General features: G+C 41.3%; 1 protein-coding gene and 1 long non-coding RNA gene across 2 annotated transcripts in view; one reads left to right on the forward strand and one right to left on the reverse strand.

Annotated features, from left to right (window-relative positions):
• The window catches only part of ankrd50 (ankyrin repeat domain 50), a 36,249-nt gene extending 24,985 nt beyond the window's left edge, over positions 1-11,264 (forward strand). Inside the window, exons 4-5 of the mRNA XM_035669285.1 lie at positions 5,681-9,225; positions 9,531-11,264. Of these exons, the coding sequence (XP_035525178.1) occupies positions 5,681-9,222 (3,542 nt within the window). The 3' untranslated portion in view covers positions 9,223-9,225; positions 9,531-11,264. The remainder of the gene's footprint in view (positions 1-5,680; positions 9,226-9,530) is intronic.
• Positions 1-23,102, reverse strand: part of LOC118333581 — a 166,998-nt gene that overhangs the window by 43,611 nt on the left and 100,285 nt on the right. The window contains exon 2 of the long non-coding RNA XR_004796979.1: positions 11,760-11,915. This is a non-coding gene — a long non-coding RNA (uncharacterized LOC118333581). The remainder of the gene's footprint in view (positions 1-11,759; positions 11,916-23,102) is intronic.

Raw genomic sequence — 23,102 nt, forward strand, 5'->3', positions numbered from 1 at the left:
AATGAGCTGTTTTTATCTACTGAGGGAGTGGGTGCGCTATGTTTAACCGCCATGTTTCTACAGTAATCCAGAACAACTGGCTTTAGATAGCGTCTTTTTTTAGAGAATTTCGCACCCACTTCACAGCCCATTTTCATTCCCAGGTTGTCAAAAACAAACACTAGCAGTGTTTATTAGTTGAAATCTGCAACTTCACTGCTAGATGCTACTAAATCCTACACACTGGTCCTTTAATAAACTAAAACACTTGGAAAGTGCCAATTTTAAGGCATTGAGGAGATCAATCTTATATCAGATCAGTCTATAAAAGCTCTTTTCCCCTCACAGTGCAAAAGAGATTAATGATATTTCCAGTGTTCATTCATGCCAACTGTGTCCCAACTTATCGTCTTGTCATTCAGTGCTTGTTTTAACAGTGTGTTGCTTTTAGAGATTATAAAACTGGCAACAGAACTCACTACCATTAGCATTACATTATTAAAGTGATGTGAAAATGTATCCATACATTGTTAGAAGCAGGAGCAAGCATCCCTCATGCTCTTAATGGTCATTAATTAAGGCCTCAGCGGCAAAATAAGTTTTGAAGTCCATCAGCGATGCAGCCGGTGAGAGAACACTTTCCTTCCAAGCTATCATAACTAGCACATAGCTGCTGATGAAGGCAGCAATGTTAAGTACTCCAAGTTTGAAAAGGGCTTCAGTGTCTTAAATGTATTCCTCTTTGCCCCACCCCTCACCTCGACGGCTCTGCTCAGTTGCACCACAACAGGTTTGACTGGAAACCCTCTCACGACCCGTTTGAAATTCAACGAGAGGCGTGTTTGGGCACGAGTGTTTTTTCATGTGCTTTGCCTCTAGCGTAACATGAATTAATTGTTAAAGTGTAATCATTTCGGTGTCTCACCTGGTGGTCGTTTAGCACGGCAGGAAATATACAGCGCACATAAAATGTAGCTGCTAATCTAAAATGATTTTCTCCTGCAACAGTTATCTTTGCACAGTTGAATTAGTGCCCCATAAGAGCTTTGTCTTTGCTCACTTGTGAATAAGCCACATTCATCCAAGGTAAAATAGAAAGTGTTATGTCTATTCGTCTGTTAGAGTAGAAATTAGAGAGTGCAAATAATCAAACGATGAACGTATTTTTCAAAGATTAAACAGCAGCACTCTTTTCAAAGGACTGTTGTTTGCAGACCGTTGGAGCTGACTCTCATCCGCATACTTGTGTTTAGGAGGTTGGCGCTCTCGTGTTTTTTGGAGCCGGGAACGCTGCAGCTGTCGAACAGACGTTTGTCGAGCGCGGGTTTACTGGAGAGCCTGAGGAGAGGGCAGCGAGGCTTGGGTTTCTGTTTTCTTTATGGATCAGATGACCTAAGATGGTGTCTCGCAAAAAAGAACGTGGCGAATCAGAGAAGCGGCCCCTCTGAAATCCCGGGCTGATGAGCTCGGACCTCTTATTTCTCAACACGCATGCACACACGCTGCCTCGTTTGTCATCTGAAAAATTAATCTAGAAGGCAAACAGTCCCTCTTTTGTACGCGGGGCTCTGTCTCCTGTGGCTGGTATCCAGTTCTGTAACGAGCAGCAGCTGGCTCAGAGGCCTGTACTCGGGAGCTGCATCCCTCACCCTGATGAATGTGTCATTTGTTGCTTGTTTAGCAGTCGCTTTTGTTCAGACTCTGAACCATCCTCTCTCTCTCTCTCACACACACACACAACACACACACACACACACACACCACACACACACACACCACACACACACACACACACACACACAAAAAGCCTGAACACACACAATACTCAGCTACAGTTTGTGTAGCCCACTTAACTAATGGTGCAAAACCTAGGCCTTCATGACTATTAGGTTTTGGAAAGAAAGGAAAATGGTTCTTGGAAGGCATTTGGACATTTGTAGCCAATGAAAGTTCTTGCATTCTTGTGTAGTATTTAATAGTAGTTCCTGTTACACCGCAGTCATCAAATGCAGGTTGGATGACTTTCCCCCTGTGGTTTTTTTTAGTGCTTTATCTGCAGGAGTAGGGCAGTAATAATGCTATGACTTCACAGTGGACATCCAAGCCATATGAAGTGATGTCTGCTGATGACTTAAGTGGAAATTGTAGCTCATCTTCTACCAACTCAAAGAAAATGTAGGTTATTGCTGGTTCTTTTTTTTTCTTCTTGTGTCTTGCATATAGAATTTTTTTTTTTATTCAGGCAAGTGCTTTATTTCATGGTGGCTGCAGTCAAATTTCCGTCTCCTCCTCCCTCCTCCAGCTTTCCTAGTCACTGTATCTTCATAATTGGTGTGTCAGTGAGCGTGGAATGTAGGAGAAACTGTTTATCATAAACTACAGCACAGAAGCATTTTTCTTTTGTTCCCCTGAGAAAATATTCATGATAGAGTAACATCTCCAGAATTGGGCTGTAATGCACACTCAATGTTTTTCTTAGTCCCCTCTGTGAATAGAACAAATCAACATCAAGAAAAAATATTGAATGTCACACTTTGCCAAAATCACTGGCTGGGTGAAAAATAGTTTCTCTTCTTGGTCCCCTGAAGTCTATTTTTTTTTCTTTCTTTTTTGTCCTTGTTTTTCCCCTTCAATGGCCTCTTCCCCCCTCTCAGCTAGTGGGTTTCCTGTCCAAACTGGAGCAAACCCAGAATGTCCAAAGAAGGATTGGGTCCAGTAAGAGTAGGAGGACCAGTCAGTGACGAACAGAGAGTCACACACAACAGATGTCTGTCTTTAAGCACAAATTGTTAATACAAATTTGATACTATATGAGTGTGTCAATTGAGGCACTTGTGATTGTGCATTGGCAGAGTTAGAAAACACCAATATAAGGGGAAGGAAGCATGAACACGAGCTAGTTTGGCCTTCAAGTTGAACAAAAGAACATTAAGAACCTGATATGAAGGCTAGAGGAAAATAAGGAAAGGAGGAGTGAGAAATCCTCTGATTGCATGATAGACTGAAATTTGATCTTTAAAGCTTGAAGTTTGAGCCAGAGGACTAGTGAGTACACTGAGAACAGGAATGCACATTAGGATCATAAGGTACTTTCAAATGGTTCTGTATCTTTTGATGAAAGAATCCACTACCAGAGTCACGATTAAATTACAATTGTTCCCATGGTTCTGTCAAAATGAGTAATCAGACAGGTTTTAGAGCAAAGGTTCTGAATGGACACAACATCTTTAATGTTTTTTTTTGTACTCAAGATAGAAGTGCTTGAGTGTTTTTACGTACCTATAGCTATTAAGCATGCTTACTGTGTATCTGTCTCTTGTAATGTCACTGACTTGCCGAGCTGGAGAAAAGAGGGTGAAGGGAGGGTGGAAAATGCACACGCTCACTGAAAACAATGACAGACTGAAAGTGGGTTAGGGTCACTGAGTTTTTGTAACGACTGGGCAGTTATATGCTATAATGCTGGGGAGTGATACTTTACAGCTTTATTAATTGAAACAGTTTGCACAGTTACCTCCTGTCATACATTCAATTCAAATCTGTGGACATGAATATTCGCATGTTTTGTTTCACTTCCTGTCCATGTATGCACTATTACACTAAAGTCACAGAGCCCAAAAACATATCCCCTGCTAATCTGGGGTGAGTAACCCTGTCGAAAAACATTTTATGGTAGGTCATTTGTGGCCACAACAAAGTCCGACCTGAGAGAATGATTTATTAGAATTAAAATAAGCGCTTCTCAGATTGTTATTTTTTTGCATAAAATGTATCAAAGCATGTAATTAAACATAGTAAGTATGTGAGGTGTAAATGCCTTAATTTCATCTGTTTTATCACAGTTTTAAACATGATGAAGTCCTCAAGGACAAAGTAAAAGAAGATTATTGTGAGGCACAGTTGGTGGAGGAGGCACACTTATATTAAACAAACTCTGAAGCAGATGATGACGAAAACCCACCGCTCCTTCTGTTTACTAGGATCCATTGCCCAAACTGTCAGTATCTGCTTGGGAACTCTCGTTAAACTCATCAGGTTTGTTATCTGGATCCCAGGTGTGGTGAGCACTGGCCCTGCGTGGAGTAAGATTTCACAGCCTTTTCTACCCACACAATAGCAGTCAGATGAACAGAGCACTGCCTCGGGCTTGGTGACAGTCTGATTCATATTATGTACGGGGAAAAGTCGTGTTACATAATCAAAGCAATCACAGTTAACTGTTAAAGATAAAAGTACTAGTGCTAAATTGTGTAGATTCTTTTCAACAAAACCCTTTTTAAGAGTAGTTTCCTGCCGGTACATAAAATGTTCAGTCAATAATGAGATGCCTAAAATTAAAACTTTAATTACCTTACTTTAAAAAGGTCAACGTTAATGAGTCTGCATTCAGCAGGATATAAAGGAAGCTTTTTAGAGAGAGGAATGCAACTGCTTTTCCCATAGTTGGAGGCCTGTTAGTCATTGTAAAATACAGTATGTCAGTAACACTGGAAGAACCTCTGGTGACATGTTTTTCCTGTCCCAGTAACCCCCGAGAACCATGGGAACTGTAAATATAAGTATGCAAAAATCCTCTCCTTTGCCTCGGGCTGGTGGCCACACGGACCATGAGACTGTTTTAACATGGAGGAAAATTCACTTAATGCCCATTAGCCGAGGGCATTATGGAGCCATTTTTCCACGTCTCGGACAGGAATTCCCATTAAAGATCATTCATTTAGACCCACTGTGATAATTTCTTTTTTTCAGAAGGATTTCTAAAGGTCTGTGCTGGGTGCATGTAGCACGATAACAAGTGAGGCACTAAAGAGATGTTTTGCACACTACTGATGTGCTACAGGCATGGAAATGATGGCTTCCTTGCTCCCCCCCCCATTGTGATTCTTGTACATCTTCAGACCCTGACTCAGATTTTCTCCTGCTGATTAAGTTACAGTAACTTCTTCAGTCAGTGAATGTGTTGAATGGCCAATCAACCCAACTGGAGTGTCTAAAAAATGTAATCTTTTGTCAGAGTATAGTTACCATTATATGTGTTCTAAGTCTTTATGCCAAGACAGAGGCTTTTCCGTTTTTTGTTTTTGTTTTGATGAGTGTTTATACAGTTGTATGTTGCGGTACATGGATAGGCAACCGCACATGTATGTTTTAGTATAATGTATTCATTATTTCAGTTTACTGAAATGATTGCTATTGCTGTTATCTTCAAACAGGCACACTGTGAATTATTACAGCTGAACTTGGTTCGGCATCAGACACAATAGTGCAATAATTGCCAGGATTTTGTTTTCCTTAAACTGATAGTGAACTCCTGCTGCTCATGTCTGCTTCCAGCAGCCAGAGGGGTTATGCTCTCAATTCCTCGGAAAGGGCTTTCTTTAACAACATGGCTTTACTGTTAATTATCCTGTGACTTAGGAAACTAAAGGTTGGCTTAACCGAATTATCCAAAGGTACAAGATCAGTGAATAATATGTATGATCTCAAGGTCAGACTTAAGATAATTACTCAAGGGGTACTGTGGGAAAATAACACTACTTATCGTCAGCTATGATTTTTACAACCACTGCCATTCATCCTTTCCATTTTTTCAGATTGTTTATATACTTGCCAGGTTCATTTGCATATGTATGTTTTAATCCTAAATCCCCTCTATATATTATCCATTTATCACCTCTAATGCCCATTTCTTTTCTTTCAGGATTCCGCAAAATCAGCCTTGATGATCTGCGCAAGGCCTACATTGTCAAGGATGTGCAGCAGTACATCCTCCACAGGCTGGACCAGGAGGAGGCCCTGAGGCAGCACCTGACCAAGGAGACAGCCGAGATGCTCAACCAACTCCACATCAAAAGCAGTGGCTGCTTCCTCTACCTGGAGCGTGTGCTGGATGGCGTGGTGGAGAACTTTATCATGCTTCGCGAGATACGTGACATCCCTGGCACTCTCAACGGCCTCTACCTGTGGCTCTGCCAGAGACTATTTGTCAGAAAACAGTTTGCCAAAGTCCAGCCCATCCTTAATGTAATCCTGGCCACTTGCAGGCCACTCACGGTCAAGGAACTGTACCACGCAGTCTGGACCAAAAACATGACACTGACTATGGAAGAATTTCAGAAAAAGATGGACATTCTCTCCAAGTTGTTGGTTGATGGCCTTGGGAGTACTAAAATCCTTTTTCACTACAGTTTTGCAGAGTGGTTACTGGATGTTAAGCATTGTACCCAGAAGTACTTGTGCAATGCAGCAGAGGGACATAGGATGTTGGCAATGAGTTACACTTGCCGGGCAAAGCAGCTCAAACCACTCGAAGTGCAGGAATTTGCACTGCACCTTGTCAATTCCAATCTGCAGATTGAGCCATTTAATCTTGCTCTTTGGATGGTTTGGAATGGAACTCCTGCTAAAGACTCTCTGACCACCTCTATACCAAGAGAACAGGAGGTCCTGCAACTTCTGGTCAAAGCTGGTGCTCATGTAAACAATGAGGACGACCACGCGTCATGTATTGTACAACAGGCCCTGGAAAGAGAGGACTCAATACGGACATTACTTGACAACGGGGCATCTGTAAACCAGTGCGACTCCAGTGGGAGAACTCTGCTGGCCAACGCTGCATACAGTGGAAACCTCGACGTGGTCAACTTGCTCATATCAAGAGGGGCAAACATGGAGCTAGAAGACAACCATGGACAAACGGCACTTACTCTTGCTGCGAGGCAGGGCCATACCAAAGTGGTCAACTGCCTAATTGGTTGTGAGGCCAACATAAACCACACAGATCACGATGGATGGACAGCCCTTCGCTCAGCAGCTTGGGGTGGACACTCCGAGGTTGTATCTGCTCTGCTTTATGCCGGTGCCAAAGTGGACTGTGCTGATGCAGATGGTAGAACGGCTTTGAGAGCTGCTGCTTGGGGAGGCCACGAAGACATAGTGTTAAACCTTCTTCAGCACGGGGCTGAGGTCAACAAGGCAGACAATGAAGGAAGAACAGCTCTCATTGCTGCAGCATACATGGGACATCGGGAGATTGTTGAGCACCTCTTGGACCACGGGGCCGAAGTTAATCATGAAGATGTGGATGGGAGGACTGCCCTCTCAGTCGCTGCTCTCTGTGTTCCGGCAAGTAAAGGCCATGCTTCTGTTGTGAGCCTTCTGATTGACAGGGGAGCAGAGGTCGACCACTGTGATAAAGACTGCATGACTCCCCTCCTGGTGGCTGGCTATGAAGGACATGTCGATGTAGTTGATTTGCTCCTGGAAGGTGGAGCTGATGTGGATCACACAGACAATAACGGTCGTACTCCTCTTCTTGCTGCTGCATCAATGGGCCACGCCTCTGTTGTCAACACATTGCTTTTTTGGGGGGCTGCTGTTGATAGCATCGACAGTGAGGGAAGGACGGTCCTGAGCATTGCATCGGCTCAGGGTAACGTGGAGGTGGTCAGAACTCTGCTGGACAGAGGTCTGGACGAGAATCACAGGGACGATGCAGGCTGGACCCCGCTACACATGGCTTCGTTTGAGGGCCACCGCCAAGTGTGCGATGCCCTTATCGAGCAAGGTGCTCGTTGTACAGAGGTTGATAATGATGGTAGAATACCGCTGATATTAGCTGCACAAGAGGGACATTATGACTGTGTGCACATTCTTCTGGAAAACAAGTCATGCATTGACGAGAGGGGATATGATGGGAGGAATGCTCTCAGGGTGGCTGCACTAGAAGGCCACAGGGACATCGTTGAACTGCTGCTGAGCCACGGTGCTGACATAGATTACAAAGACGCAGATGGTCGCCCAACACTCTACATATTGGCACTTGAAAATCAGCTGGCCATGACAGAGTATTTCCTTGAAAATGGAGCAAATGTGGAAGCTTGTGACACCGAGGGCAGAACGGCCCTCCACGTGTCCTGCTGGCAAGGGCATGTTGAAATGGTGAGGCTGCTGATTAACTATCATGCTGATGTGAACGCCTGTGACAATGAGAAGCGATCTGCCCTCCAGTCTGCTGCATGGCAAGGACACCCAAAAGTGGTGCAGTTTTTGATAGAAAACGGCACCCATGTGGATCATACATGCAACCAGGGAGCAACAGCACTAGGCATAGCTGCACAAGAGGGTCACATTGACGTTGTGCAAATACTTCTTGAAAATGGCGCTGACCCCAACCACGCTGATCAGTTTGGACGCACAGCAATGAGAGTGGCAGCCAAAGGTGGCCATACAATGATCATAAAACTTCTGGAAAAGTATGGGGCCACAACTCTAAATGGCTGCAATCCCTCCCCAGTACACACCATGGAAGAAAAAACCCCATTGGCGGTAACTGGCAAAATGCAGTCACTTACCATTAAATCAAGTAGCTCTGGAAGCACCGGGGCAGGAGATATGCAGTCGTCTGGACGTGGTTTACCCAACGGACCTGTCCATGCTTTCAGTTCGCCATCAGAATCTCCTGATTCCACAGTAGATAGACAGAAATCTTCTCTTTCAAATAATTCCCTCAAGAGTTCGAAGAACTCCTCCTTGAGAACCACATCATCCACAGCCACAGCACAGACTGTGCCGATCGACAGTTTTCATGGACTGACGTTCACAGAACAAATCCAACAGCACTCACTGCCTCGCAGTCGGAGCAGACAGTCTATCGTGTCCCCTTCCTCCACTACTAAGTCCATTGGTCAGCAGCCATCATCTCCATCCAATGACTTTGACTGGTCTCAGTTAAAACCTGGTCTCAAGTCAACAAAGGGAAGTAAGACCGGAAATGGGACATCAAATGGTAAAGGAGCACTAGGAGACAAGAAAAAAGGCAAGAACAGCGGATCCACTCAAGGTCAGGTTCTGGAGTACGAGATGACACAGTTTGACAAGAGGATTGCCCTCAACAAATCAGTAGCAAACATCGCAGTGAAGGATCCCCATTGCAAGATCATGATTGGTGGTTCAGTTCGGCAGGAAAGGGGGCAAGGCCAAGATCAATTCTTTATCCAGCAGCAGAGCTGTTCTGAGAAGAGGAGGAATGGCATCATGACCAACCCCAACTATCATCTACAGGGTAATCAGGTTTTCCTGAGTAGGGTATCAGTTCCCCGGACTGTACAGAACAGAGGCCACCAGGATGTTCTAGAGAACTATCCCATAGGGGAAACCGAGCTAAGCCTTAAACAAGCCCTGAAACTGCAGATTGAAGGATCAGACCCTGGGTTTAACTACAAAAAGGAGACTCCATTATAGCTGGTAAGAGATACTTTTCAAAATAATCCTCCAGCATGTGCTCTTGTTGAAATACATCAAGCATTTGTCTAAAAGTTGAAATTAAGGTAAGGGTGACAGCACGTAGGCAAGCCTTTGGATTGTCAGCTCATTTACAGTGGCTAATATAGAGGCTAATAACTGACTATTAGTTGATACTGGATTACACTCAACACAACCACCATTAGTTGGATTTAATCAGACTTGCATGAAGAATGCCTCCATCTGGATAAGCAGACTTTTTCCTCCCAAACAAAACATTAACCCAAATCATTCCTATACCGTTTCAGATGTCTTGAATGCCATTCGTCATGGAGGGAATGTGCCAAAGCAACTGTTTTCATCTGCATTAAAATATTGTTCTCATCAGTGGGAGACCTCAAAATACCTAGGGACGATTGTTGACTGCTGCCTAAGGCTTATGTGAACTGATACATCGATGTGCCTACATCTGTTACAGCCTTCTTCATGTATTCGTGCAAACTATCATTTTAATTTAATGTTATGCTATTTAATAAACAGTGTATGCACTTTTAAAAGAGTAAAATGACAGACATGCATTTGTTCTATTTACTTTGTTTGTATCCCATCCATGTTGTTGAGTAATTGTTTGAGAGAAACATACCAATGCTTTTTTATTATTTTGTATTATGTTTGTTCTGTCTACTTTTTCACACTGACAGCAATGTACCACTGAGTACATTGTCACAAACCACAGGACATAACAGTAACTGATGCCATGGTATGAATTTAAGCGCATTGATAGTCTGCCTTTCTAGAGACCCCAAATACTCTGTGTTAACCTTGATCAGTGTGCTAAACCTATGTTGTGTGTAATATGTTAATAGCTATGGCAATTTACTTCACAAGTATATACAAGCATATTTATTTTTGGAAAAAAGCCACTTTTGCTGCATTTTGTGTTGCATTACGCTCTACCATGGTGCTGTGTTCAGAAGTTGCCTGCAGTTATTTTGGACTCCCAGTTTTGTTGGCTTTGTGCGTTTGTGTATTACAAATATCTAAGAAAGGAGGTGCATAGAAAATGTAAAAAAAAAAAGTTCATTTTGTCCCTATGGGATTTTTCGGTTGCTTGTGTGTGATTATTTTGTGTGTGCTTAAAAAAATATTTAAATAACCCATTGTGTACCGTCGGCAAAAGTTTGGTGCTAAGTGCAGCGATTTCAAGTGAAAGCAGCGATTTAAAGAAAAGCATTTGTCTGCAGAGTTACACGTATATAACCTACTGCAATGCAAGAAACAAAATCCAAGCTTTGTTTCCTTCTTGTCATGTGGTTAATTTCCAGTTATTCCTGCTGGATTTTTCAGGGGCATGACGCATAACGGCTCAAAAAGGGTTCAGCCATTAAGACAACTCATAGCTGTGAATGATATTGTTTGAAATGCAGAGTTGTAAAGCCAAAGTTGAAACATCCGAACTGTGTCCCACCTTCTCCCTGTGAGAAGCTGCATATCAGTTCAACAGGACTTAACCCCACGGGAGATGGAGGGGAGGAGGTGCTCGACTGTGACGCTGAGGGAACTGAAACATCTGTTTCTCATGAACTGTGCAGAGCTGCATTAGCGTTTACAGACTGTCATATTTTTGCAGGCTTTTCATATTGTCAACAGTGAGCTATTTTTTGCCAAGAGCTGGGATCGGGGGGGTAGAAACCTATCGCATGCACACTTATAAGCCCTAGTGAAAGCTCTCAGCTCTTCAGTACTACAGTAGCTCAATCGTATGCCATGAAGGGTCATAGAAGGATTCAAGGCAAGATCGGGTCTAGGAAACAGTGTTGGAGAACATACTGTATAGTCTTATTATTAAGCAGTTATCTTGTTTGTCTTGACTGTGTTTTGTCTGTCATCTTTGATTTGACTGTCAGTGATTGGGTTGTAAATAGCTTACCATGTACATTCAACTTTCATTTAAAAAGAATTCCTGTATTATATGAAGTGGAATTTTCTGATGTATATTAAAGTGCTTAATAAACATATTTGCTTTACTGCTGAACAACAAATGGTTTGCACATTTCTTCACACGCAAATATGGCTGAATATCAACAAAAATAAATAAATTTTGGCAGGCCCTCTCATTATGGAGACAGGAGGACATTTAAATTAATGTCTGGTATCTGAAGTTCTACTGCAGGCAATTTTTCACGTCTTCGTCTTCTTAGTCGAAGTGCCAGATATTCCTAAATTCAAGGCCGACTGATTGATATGTCTGGGAAAAGCTTGTCTTAGCACTGATGCTCCATTGACTTTCTCTGCATTATTTTGAAGATAGCTAATAAAAAGGACAGCAAAAAGCAAGACAGATGATTGAAAGGAGAATGGCAACTACCAGAAACTGACAAGTCTGCAGTGACTGATTATTTTTCCTCTCTTGTATCCATTCCTGCTTCAGTTAACTATTGTTTCCTTTGAATCCAGAGGCCTTTTTTTTATCCACTGAAGTGTTTTCTCTCCTGTATTGGGGCTGCAAAACCACAGGCTATGCTGTTAATACCTACCTCACTGTTGGTCATTTAATGTTGAAGGGCCAAACCAGGACACTGCAGGCATCACAACACATGGATCAAGCTGAAGTGGAACAGACGAGTGTGCCAAGTAGTATCACCGCCCCCCTTCCCTTCCAGTTCACTCAGTTCACTTCAGACAAACAGGAGCTGCAAGAGGGATCAAATACAGCGATGGCTCAGTGCTTTGAATGAAATCTTACAAAAGTACATAGTTTATATATTAGGTACTGTAACTGGATTCCTTGGTTGTCATTATGAATCATGTTATTCAAATGCAAAATTCTAAGCCAACTTCAGCTGTGTTACTATTGCATTTCACTGAATGAGCAGCATTTCAGCTTTTGGCCCAAAGACTAAGGACTGGACAGAGTTGTCACACTGACTAATTAGGTTTAATTTCCATCACCCAACATTTCATGAAAAAATGTGCCAGAGCAGCTAAAGCGGTATTAAGATTTTTGGACTTTGAGCACAGCCTTTCCTGTATGTTTTGAGAGGGTGGGTGTTAATGAGTAAACCATCTGGTACTGATGTCATGTAGTATGCACTGTCCAGGCTTGGAGGATCTCCTTGTGAACCATCTGCCAATGGCCACATCTGGTTCTTCTCCACCCAGGCCCTTGTTTTGGATACAGTGCTAACAAGCTCCCACGCTATATACACAACATGGCGACAGTTGTGGCCGACTCATTCCAGACACAACTTTAAACCCAGTGGCCCTCATCTATGTGCCATCAAGAGCCATATGCGTGCAGGTTTTCAGTCCAGGAAAACACTTTAGCAAAAGATTTTTCTGATTAGCACTTTTTGAAGTGAAATCAGCTGCTCTGTTGTTTGGTTGTACTGGAAATCTGCGTACATTTGGCTCTAAACTGGCTCAAGGTAATTATCAAATCAAAAAATTCTGTTGATTCGTGCGTCCTTGGAACATTTTTTCCCAGCTTGCCTTTGAAAGAAACAGCTTCACAAGAATGCAAACATTGAAAAGATATCTTTGCAGTTTGGCAGGATTGTGTGCCTGTCTTCATGCTTCCAACTCTGTGTGTGATCACATATGTTGTGTTTCAGTATAGCTCATCATTACGGAGTACAGATGTTGTCACAAGACGGTGATACATTAGCCTTTTTGACAAGCCTGTGCGTACTATAACTACAGTCTGTCAGAGAGGGTTTTCAAGAATTTTTGTTTTCAGTTGGTGGAAAATGGAAGTGCAGTGGGCCTAAACTGACAATGAAGGGTCCTTTTCAAATGTATCCTCAGTCATGTGACTATGGTATGAATGAGCACAAAGCACAACATTGCTGGGAAAGAGCATGTCCTCCACAAAGCTTGTTTTCCTGGAGAGATTTGTTTTCTTTTTCGATCACATTCCTGATTATACACTATAACCGCAAAGAGGAAACACCCCACACACTCAATTTCATAGTGTAGTAATCAATTAACTTCGATTAATACATCTTTTTTTTATGGCATAACTATCAACTGTGGATGAAATGCTAGAATATATACATTTGCATTGCAAAATTGACTCATTCTACAACTCCCACAGCATACATTAAGTGCATGACTTTTTAAGAGTAGGCTACATCTTGTCAGGCCATTTTTATTCTCCAAATGTTAATTGCTGTTCTGGGAAACTGGCATCCGTACAAGCATAAATAGTCAACTTCTGCAGATCAATGCCAGCAGTGATTTGGTGAGGAGGCAGCCAAGTGTCAGACTCATGGAGAAATTTTACAAAGGGGTATTTAAATCTGTCCATCCATTTTTATAATGACACAAGTGCAGCCATGCAGAGCCCTTCATCATACGGGGTTTCAAATTAGATTGACTGGAGTTGCCAGTGTAGGAGTGTTGTTCAAACTGTGAGGTGACTTTTTTCACCCCCTGAACTCACAGCAATTACTCGACAATCCAGAAGGGGAAACGACTGCAATTTCAGTATTTTTGAATGGAAATTCATGTTCCAGTTGGAGGTCAGCTAACGTTAAGAGAGGGTTTAAATGCTTTCATAGCCACATTTACTTAATGTTATTGTTTTCGCATGAGTTAGATGTTTTGTCGGTTTCCCCTCCTTTATTAATGTCTGCATTGTTCAAATTTATCCAAGAAAGACTTTAGCTGACCACGCCTGTTCTCAGCAGAGGATTACATTTACACAATGTGTACCTAGCAGCTGCTCTTAAAGTGGGCTGATGGAACTTTTCAAATAAGGAATAGCACATTGATTCTCTCAGAAATGAAAAGTTGAAAGGAATAAAACACACCCTTGCTCGAAACTTAAGATAGACATAGCTGTTTAACTTACATTACAGTCAGTTCACTGACTTTATAGCTTCATCTCTACTTGTGCTACTGTTATACTACGTTTTAGTCTTCACCACTTGTGGCCACAGTTGTTGCTGTTGAGCAAAAGTCACATAGGATCACTTTAAAAGAGTCTGGGCCTATTTCCCCAGCTGAGTATATTGAGATTCCTCATGCATATTTTTAAAATCAACTGATTTCTTTACCTCTTGTAATGAGCAAGGAATTGCAACACCAACAGCTCTCTGGCAAGGCTTCTGTGACCTGTCGCGGACATAAAAAAGTTACACTTTGGCAACGGTGATAAGGAGTAAACTGACTACTATCAAATACAGACATTTTGGCAACCGAAAGCACTGGTATTTGACAACCTGGAAGCATGAACGCCACCTGTTGTGTTGTGTGAGTTGCTCTTAACCACTTGGTTTGTTTCACCTTACCGTTGGTAAGGAGACTCAACGATATATATATTCTCCAACATTAAATGAGGACTGTGGATTTTGTCCCCCATTTCCTAGGCCTACAGGTGACATATGAGTACTAAAAATCCAAAACACATCTTGTATTGACTAACTGCCTTTATCCCTTCATGCCTCCATTCTCATTCACGAGAGGTAACAATCAATGATGATCTCGACATCAGCCATAATTCAGAGAACCACAATTGCATTTGTAACTTTTGCTTTAGTTCCAACAACCTCAGAAGCAAGTTTGAAAGCCAGAAATCTCTGACCCTCCTGAAGTAGTCATTTAGTCATTGGTATTGATCAAAAACCCCATCATCCCACTGCAGATACATTATGATCACTTTGTGCTGCTGGGCAGTATAAATCTTAGTTATAGCTCCTATAAACTTTTAGACTCCCACAATGCCAACAAGCAGTAATCACAAAGTTGGTTTCAGATGCTGTTGTGACAGCCAGCCTGCTGAATTTTATACTCTTTACTGGCAACAGTTCAAACACAGAGCGTTTGAGTTGAACAAGGCTGTTCTAGTCTAGAATTGTGTCAGTGGAGTACAACAGGTGGGGACAGGGGTATTCATGAGCCCTTCAGGAACCATGCATTTAAAAAAACGGCTTAAGAGACCTGCTTGTGCTCATTTGCTTTCATAAACCGATCTATCAAAAGGAGCGAGTGTACTCTTATGAATTCAAATTTTTTCAAAAGAACGATTTTTCTTCTTTCAAACCGTCCCCTCCTATCTGTTGCAGTGCAGAGGAAGTTGAATACAAAATTTGGAAAAAAGCCTGCTCTTAAAAACAGGCAGCTATGAAAGCAGTCTCCGCTTAGCAACAATGAAGTAACTCATGGCCAACAAAGCTGGAGGATGGGAGATTAAACATACTGTATTCCTCTTTGTTGCCTGTTTACATAATCCCTACAGTCTCTCATCAAGGAGCCTGGATGAAAAGCTTTCATCAGCTCTCTCTGGAAAACCTGTTTCCTTCTTTGAAGCTCAACACAGTGGCCCAACATGCATGCAGGTGTTCCACTTTCACTGAACAGGATAAGTAAAACACCTAACAGTAAAATCTAAAGTCAAAATGTCTGCGTCTCGTCAGACAAAACACTGAGACACCGGTCTTTTGAGCGCTGGGGGAGTTGGATATAGTGCACCATCATACTATGCATCATTAATCATTACGGCTGGAGCCAAGGACAATAAATGGACTCGAGCTCCAAAGGCCGACATATTCTGGTGTGGGACAAAAGCAGCTGCCCTGTAAACCAGAGAGCTCGGTGTATCATAGCTCTGTGCTGTCTTTCTGTCACGTTCAGAAGCAACCCTTGTATCTCCAAAATGTCAGCTTTTGAGCAACTTAGAAATACAGCTTTGTTTACAGCTTGAACTCAGTCGAGTTTTGAAGCCAGTCAGTGTTTTTCTAAAGGTTTTATAAGCCCAAGAGGTGAGAAAATTTTCCCAACCCATGGAGCATATAATCCTCTAATTCACCCCCATTGGAGTTACAAGGTTTGCACCCAACAGTGATGATATGTGGGAGTGGGAGTGGAATCTGTAAGAAGCAGCTGGGAATTGAACGCTTTAAATATATACAGGGGAAACTCGCAGGGAGCAAGCTGTGTCCTGTTCTGTACTAAAATGTACAAAATAATAACTGGTAAAAAGAGACTTCCAAGATAAAAAGCAGCATTGCAAACTGAATAATGTATATAACAAATTTAAAAGATGAAGATGAAGAGTTCACAAGTGAACGGTCACATTGAGCTTGTGGCAATATTCCAATGAAAGACGAAAATTGTGAGTAACCACGCGTGCCAGGTCCAATAGTATTCTGATTGTTATTCCACTGCTGAAGTACAAACTTAGTAAGAGCTCATTTTCCAAGGTTTGTCTTCACCCTCGGAACTTCCAAAAGACTGCAGAGCGTGGGTGAGTCACCATGAAATCTGAAACTGAGGTGAGTCTGGCAATGTATGTTTTTCTTCCTTTACTGTGAATAAAAGGTAAGCTTTTTCAGGAGAAGGAAAGAGACATTTTTATATACCAATACCAATACTATTTTTAAAACACATATAACAAGAAATAACAACAATTAATGCAGGGACACAGGATAAGAAGTTTTTTGGGTTAAGGATAAATGAGGAGTGTAACTTAAGCGGACTATTTTGTACCTTTTTAGTGAAATGATTTCTGTTTCTGACAAAGTTTCTTTGTCATTTCATTGATCTGACACAGAAGACTCATCTTAATTCCAAGATATCTGTAGGCTGGTAGTTAATAGATACTCCATAGACAGATACTAGAAATGTAGTGTCATCTGCATAGAACTTTAATCCACAAAGTCATTAACAAAGACATATACAAGGCCGGTCTAAAGTTGCCAATTGCATTCAAAGTTTTTTTGCCGTGGCTACATAAATACGGCCATGATTGCTAAAGTTAGAGTAAATAAATTGCCATATCATCATATATCATATCACTATCAAATTTATATTCCTTTGTGACATGTTTGCATCACATCACACAATATTTTAATATTATATATTTTTTTTATTTATATTAATTTATATAATATAAATTGAAAAAAACAAGACCTAAGAATCCATGGGAACTCCTCTGTTAATGTGAGTGCACATCTTCATCTACAACTAACTGGAATCTGCTTTACACGTAATATCTGAACCACCTACAGGTAAAGTTATCAAAGCCAGTTTTTGTAAAGCATCTGAACAACATGTTGTGTTTAACGGCATCAAACGCTTAGACAGATCAATAAACACAGCACTACCAGGTTAATTTTTATCTAAGCCGGAATGATCATTGACACCCTATGAACCCCCCCACTGCCCCGTCCTTCCTGGTTTTACTGTAGCTGAGCATTATGAGGACAGCACAAACAGAACAATGAGAACCAGATTTGCTTGAAACACAGCATTTGCCAATCAAGCTGAGAAAAGTGAGCACCACCTGGGTGTTTTATTGGTACTGAGCTGCTAAATCGGGTTATCTATGCAGAAGGCTATTATCGCCGGGAGTTGAGAAATTTCACAGTGTTGGCAAAGGTTTTTGCTCTCTCTCTCTCTTCTCTTCTCTCTCTCTCTCTCTCTCTCTCTCTCCGTCTCGCTACCTGGCTCTGTCTCTCGTCTTGGCTTAGTTTCCTTTATTTTTCTTCTTTCGCGTCTTTTTTTACTTGCTTTCAGTCTGTGTTTCTTCCTGTCCCTCTCTTTCCTCACTGTCTTTGTCTTTGGTTTTCACTCTGTCTTGTTTTTATTCTCTCACTCTCTATATCTGTATTTTGATTTATCTCTTTCCTTTGTCATTTCCTTTTCCATACCCCCATCCATTAAGCATGTTTTTTTTTTGCTTTTTTGTCCTCCCTTTGACCTCTTTATTCCATATTTTACTTGTTTTCCTGTTACTCTGCTTCTTTGTGGCTCATTCTCTCCCTTCACGTCACTCACTCGTGCTGATTATTCCGTTATTGTGACATTTTTCCCTTTCGTCTTTTCATTTTTCTCTCTGTCTTACTCTTATTTGTCATGTCCGCCTTCTCCGTCGCTCTTTTCTCTTCGTCTGTTTTTTGCCCTCCCCTGCCTTCTGCTCTCGCTCCCTCTGTTTCTCCCCTCCGTCAGCAGTGAGCAGCCCTCACCACGGCTGCTGCAGAGTTCATCTCAGGACAAAACCCTGCTCTGCTGCTGTTTCTCTTGCACACACACCATTTGTCGACCGAATCAAAGTCTTGGGTGTAACGGGGCCCGGGGACAGATGGAGAACAGTGAAGACGAAACAAAGACGTTCTCCGAGTTTAACTGATGCACAGAGCACGGCAGAAATATAAAAAAAACAAGGCAGGCTAAAACTAGGATGCCACATAATATCACAAATGGACGCAAGTGTGTTTTGCACATGAACACGTGAAAAAAAACTGGCACAGACTCTGCCCTCTTGGCTTCAATTTTGTGATCTGTTTGCTCTGTCTTGCTTCTGCCAGTATTTAAATTTGTTTTGTCAAGAGTGCTTAACAGATTTGACCTGATTTGACTTTTGCAGCAGATGTTAATCAGCATTCTCAAGACCTCACTGGATATCAGTTTTCACAATGTATACAGCACAACATAGTTGGAAATTGAGGGATCAGATTCTAGGTGGTAGCTTTGGGACAAATATATACATTTTGCTTATATAACACTACAATGATGCAATGAGATAAAAGGAAATCACATTGTGAGGGAACATCACCAGCACTGGGTTGCCAGAATGACTGTTGTTCTTTGGCTCCAAAGGTTGAAATTGAACTCACTAAGATTAGCCACGCTAGCAGCATTTTGCATGTGGAAGAAGTTTGCCTTCAAGGCTTTCTGCAAGGACTTTCACCCAGGAGACCGCTGTCCATATCCCCTGTGAAGCCAACCATAATCTTTTCCTAAACCTAACCAAGTACTTTTGCTGCCTAAACCTAACCAAATTGTAGCTGAAAACTGAAAATTAAGTGAACTATGTCTAAAAATAGTCAACAAGGACTTTTGATTTCATACATGACACAAACCTCAGTCTCCTGTGTGGTCTTGTGTTTGACCCATTTATTCATGACCACCAGACAAAAAGAGGATTATGGAATATTGTAGATATTTATGATCCCCAGAGGATTAATCCACCTGACTTTGGTTATCCCCTGACTTTAACTCTAGTGCCTCTAGTGATTGCCATGAAATCTGGTGTATCCATGTCACCTCAGGAGGTAGCAACTTTGGTGAAACCCTAACATGGCTGAAGTCTTCACTGGACTACATTTAGTAAGGATCTAAGAGTAGCAAGGGTATGTCAGTTGCTAATGATTTCCAAAACGACATTTTGGAGATCACTGACAAAAGACATACCAGACCATGTGGCGCAAGTCATGTAAGTCACATGATGTAAGTCTTATATGTAACATTATGTAACTTCAAATACTTGGTTAGGTTTAGGAAAAGATCATGGGTTAAAATAAGTTTGTTGCGTTATGAAAGTTCTGTGTTTAAAATAAGTATGTTATGTTACATAAGTCAAGTGATGTCAGTTGCATACGTAATGTTACGTAACTTAAAAAGTAACTCAGTGTTGACGTTACACTATAGCCACTTGAGGTCGCCGCCTAACAATAAACGTAAACATGGGTCGTAATAAGCGGCTTTCACAAGCGATCTATACAGCCGATTTTCTGGTGAGGACTGGGACACATTTGCATAACTGATTCTGAAGTTGCTACACAGTTGCTACAGTGCAAGTAATGGTTTCTGGCTGGGCTGTCTGTTCTTGCTGGAGACATTCACTTACCACCATTCAAATCTCTGGCCAGGCTTTTGTGTGTGACACCAAACCCTGAAAGTAGCTGCTATTCAGCACAACCAGCGCATGACTTTTCAAATCTGGACTCAATGTGAATTAGGCCTGACCTGGCAACCCTGCACTTCCCTCACATCTCACCCTCTCTCCCTCTCCTCATTAGCACTAACCCTATTCCAGGTCAATACGTATGGCACAGAGAGAACACACACTAACACACTTACCCTCACACACATTTCTTATACCATTCTTTCTCTTCCTCGAAGTCACACACACTCACTCTGTCTTTTTGTGAGTCTCTCTTTGTCTTGCTTGCTTTATCCCCGTCTGTCCCACACACAGACACACACACACACACTGCTGATCAGGGCAGCCGAGCAGGCAGGAGTCTGACCTCATTAGAAACTACGGCGGCCAGCCAGGGGAGGGTCTGTCGATGAATGACCAAGAAAAAGTGTTGAGGGAGGAGGATGGACTGATCAGAGCGCCAGGAGGAGATCTAATAGTTCCTCCACTGTTGGATGCTTTCATATGCAGTCAAGATTTTATAAATAGTACTCCCCTAAATATTTGAAGGATAATTTATCAATGTCCCCCCTCAGGATCTTCAGGTCAAAATTTGGTTTGTGACCAAATTCCAGAAAAACGATTGATATTCCCATTAGCCTCAAATGCACTTTGTTTTTAATGCCAATGAGCAAATGTTAGCATACTAACTAAGATGGTGCATATGGTAAACATTATACCTGCAAAACATCAGCATGTTTGCATTATCAGTAAACATGCTGTTGACAGTAAAAATGAGCTCAGCGTCACAAAGGCATTAGCATGGCTGCAGACTAAACGGTCATCAACACCAAGAACAATAACTGTAACAATAATGATAACGATGTGAGCATCTGATGAATGATAACGTTCGTACACACAAGCTGCACAATTCAGCTGCACCCGCAGCTTGATAGGAAAGTGTACATACGCAAAATGTAAAAATTAGAAGCTTGCAGCATGAAAAATACAGATAAAGCAATACAAACAATAAAAGAGCAATAAAAAGTTAATGCAAAATGTAACTCTGAAATGAAATGCACATATACTTACATAATACAGTATATAGTAGACAATTTTGTATTAAGTGCTAGATTATCATACTGTAGATGATGGACTGTGTTTGTGTTTAACCATGAAACCTTTTGAAAATATGCTACATTTTCAATGCAACAGACTGCACAATCCAATGCCTTTTCTCCTTTTCTGTCAGACAATAGCTTCCATCCATCATGTCACTCTTTCCGTGGCTTTCAACAGGCATGCGTTTGCATTAGCGGCCTGTGAAAAATCTCTTGTTTCCTCCTCTCTTCCCCACATTTGCCATTTACAGTTTGCAAGTAACTGGATGGAAAGAGGGTACAGTCAATCATACACAGGCAAATTCCTACTCCGTCTTCTGGATTTATGACAAAAGTTAACCTCAGCTGTGTGGCCGCTCTATATTCAACAGATATTTTACAGGTAGTCTTCTAAATAAATGGTACAGTTATGGAGTCTGGAGAGCCGACATGCTGCCAAACCTCGCAAATGATAGATTGCTTCTAGACTACAAGGATGTATAGGCTTTCCGCTGCTGTCAGAATATGTCCAGCTGAATGCATTACCAAACCTTATGCTGGAATCACTCAAATCCTTACCAAGGTCCACAGACAGATTAACATATAAATGAAACTACAGGCAAGATCCTGGCCTTCATTTCCTATCTGTTTACGCCAATGATGTGCGGTCAGAGAGCTTTGGAGGAGGACAGCAAGATGTCTTTTGGAATGGAAGTCAGGCCTCTGTATCATTGGTATTAGAGAACATTGTAGTAAAACTGAAGTATGCTCCAAATGAGTAGCCTGAAAATGTTTTTACTCTGCAGGAGTGGCTATATAGTATTTTAAACTGCTATACAAATCACTAACACTTATAAATGTGTTTCTTAATTGTTATTCCTTGTTCTTCCCAAGTCCAGCAGAAGAACATATTTTATAGATTTTACTGAGTTACTAGAAATACGTCTGAGCTTTTCTTGAGAAAAAACAAACCTATAATTACTACACAGCATAGCTTTATCAAATAGCTTGAGGATTAATTCCTCAAAAAACTTTCTAAGCTGAAATAGTTTGCGGTGTTTTATTAAACTGAGTTTTGGCATTCAAGATATTATGCAAGTGAGGGAGATGAATGCACACTGTCTCCATAAAAGTCTCATGTAATTAATTGAATCAGTTGTTAAATATTAAAATCTATATCTCTTCTTTATGGAAAGAAAAATGTGTATTTTCCAAATGAATTTTCTTTGGGCAAAGAGAAATGACTTCACCTTATGGGTACATATTACTTTAATAAAGTATTAATATAACACTTATTTAAAAAACAGACTTTATGGTTTCATAATCAGTGAAATGAACACACTCTATAGTGCAAATCAACTCTAATCAGTTTGCCTCAACTGAACTCACAATCTTTTATTCCTCAACCAAAGACGACTCTTTAACCGGTGCACTGCTAAGCCTTGCTAAACCCTGCGTTTGTTGTAGCCTTCAAACATGCAGTGCAGTAAACAACCCACATATCCAACAAAATCTCTGTATAATTGCATGTTACACTAAAAGAGCCATTGCTATTTTCATCAGTACACTTGTGTAAGTAAACAGTGTTTACTAGAACAACAGTGTCATGTTATGTGTGAAGTAAAATAGGGGGTATCTGACTGACTGTTAATTTAATTCAAAATGAGGGACACCTTATTTGCCAACTGTAATAAGTATACATCTTTCTGTCTTGGCTGCTGTCGGCCAGAATGTCACGTAGAAACACAATAAGTACTCGGCAGAGTTGGCTGTGTGTCACTGTGTGACAGTGAAACGCACATGACAAACAGCGGACTTTAAGCTACATCTTTGGAAGAAAATTTAAGTGTGCTTAATAGCAGGTGCAAACAGGTTAAAATGGCTTAAACTGAAGATCCCCTCGAAACATGCATTAAGTCATATATACAAATAATTTGCTTGGAATGATAATGTGTGTGTGATATGTTTTGTTTTTTTCCTGAAATAAAAAAGCATAATTTACACATTCAAATCCTTAAACAGTCATCTCCTCCTTCTACCTCATTAAAACGTCCAGAATCTCAGAATACGCAAATGTTGGTTATAAGTTTTCCTGCTGGACACAAGATGTCTCCTCCTTCACTGTAAAGTCC

This window comes from Morone saxatilis, unplaced genomic scaffold (genome assembly GCF_004916995.1).
Source record: "Morone saxatilis isolate NCDOM2014 unplaced genomic scaffold, NCSU_SB_2.0 Contig22, whole genome shotgun sequence".
NCBI lineage: Eukaryota > Metazoa > Chordata > Actinopteri > Moronidae > Morone > Morone saxatilis.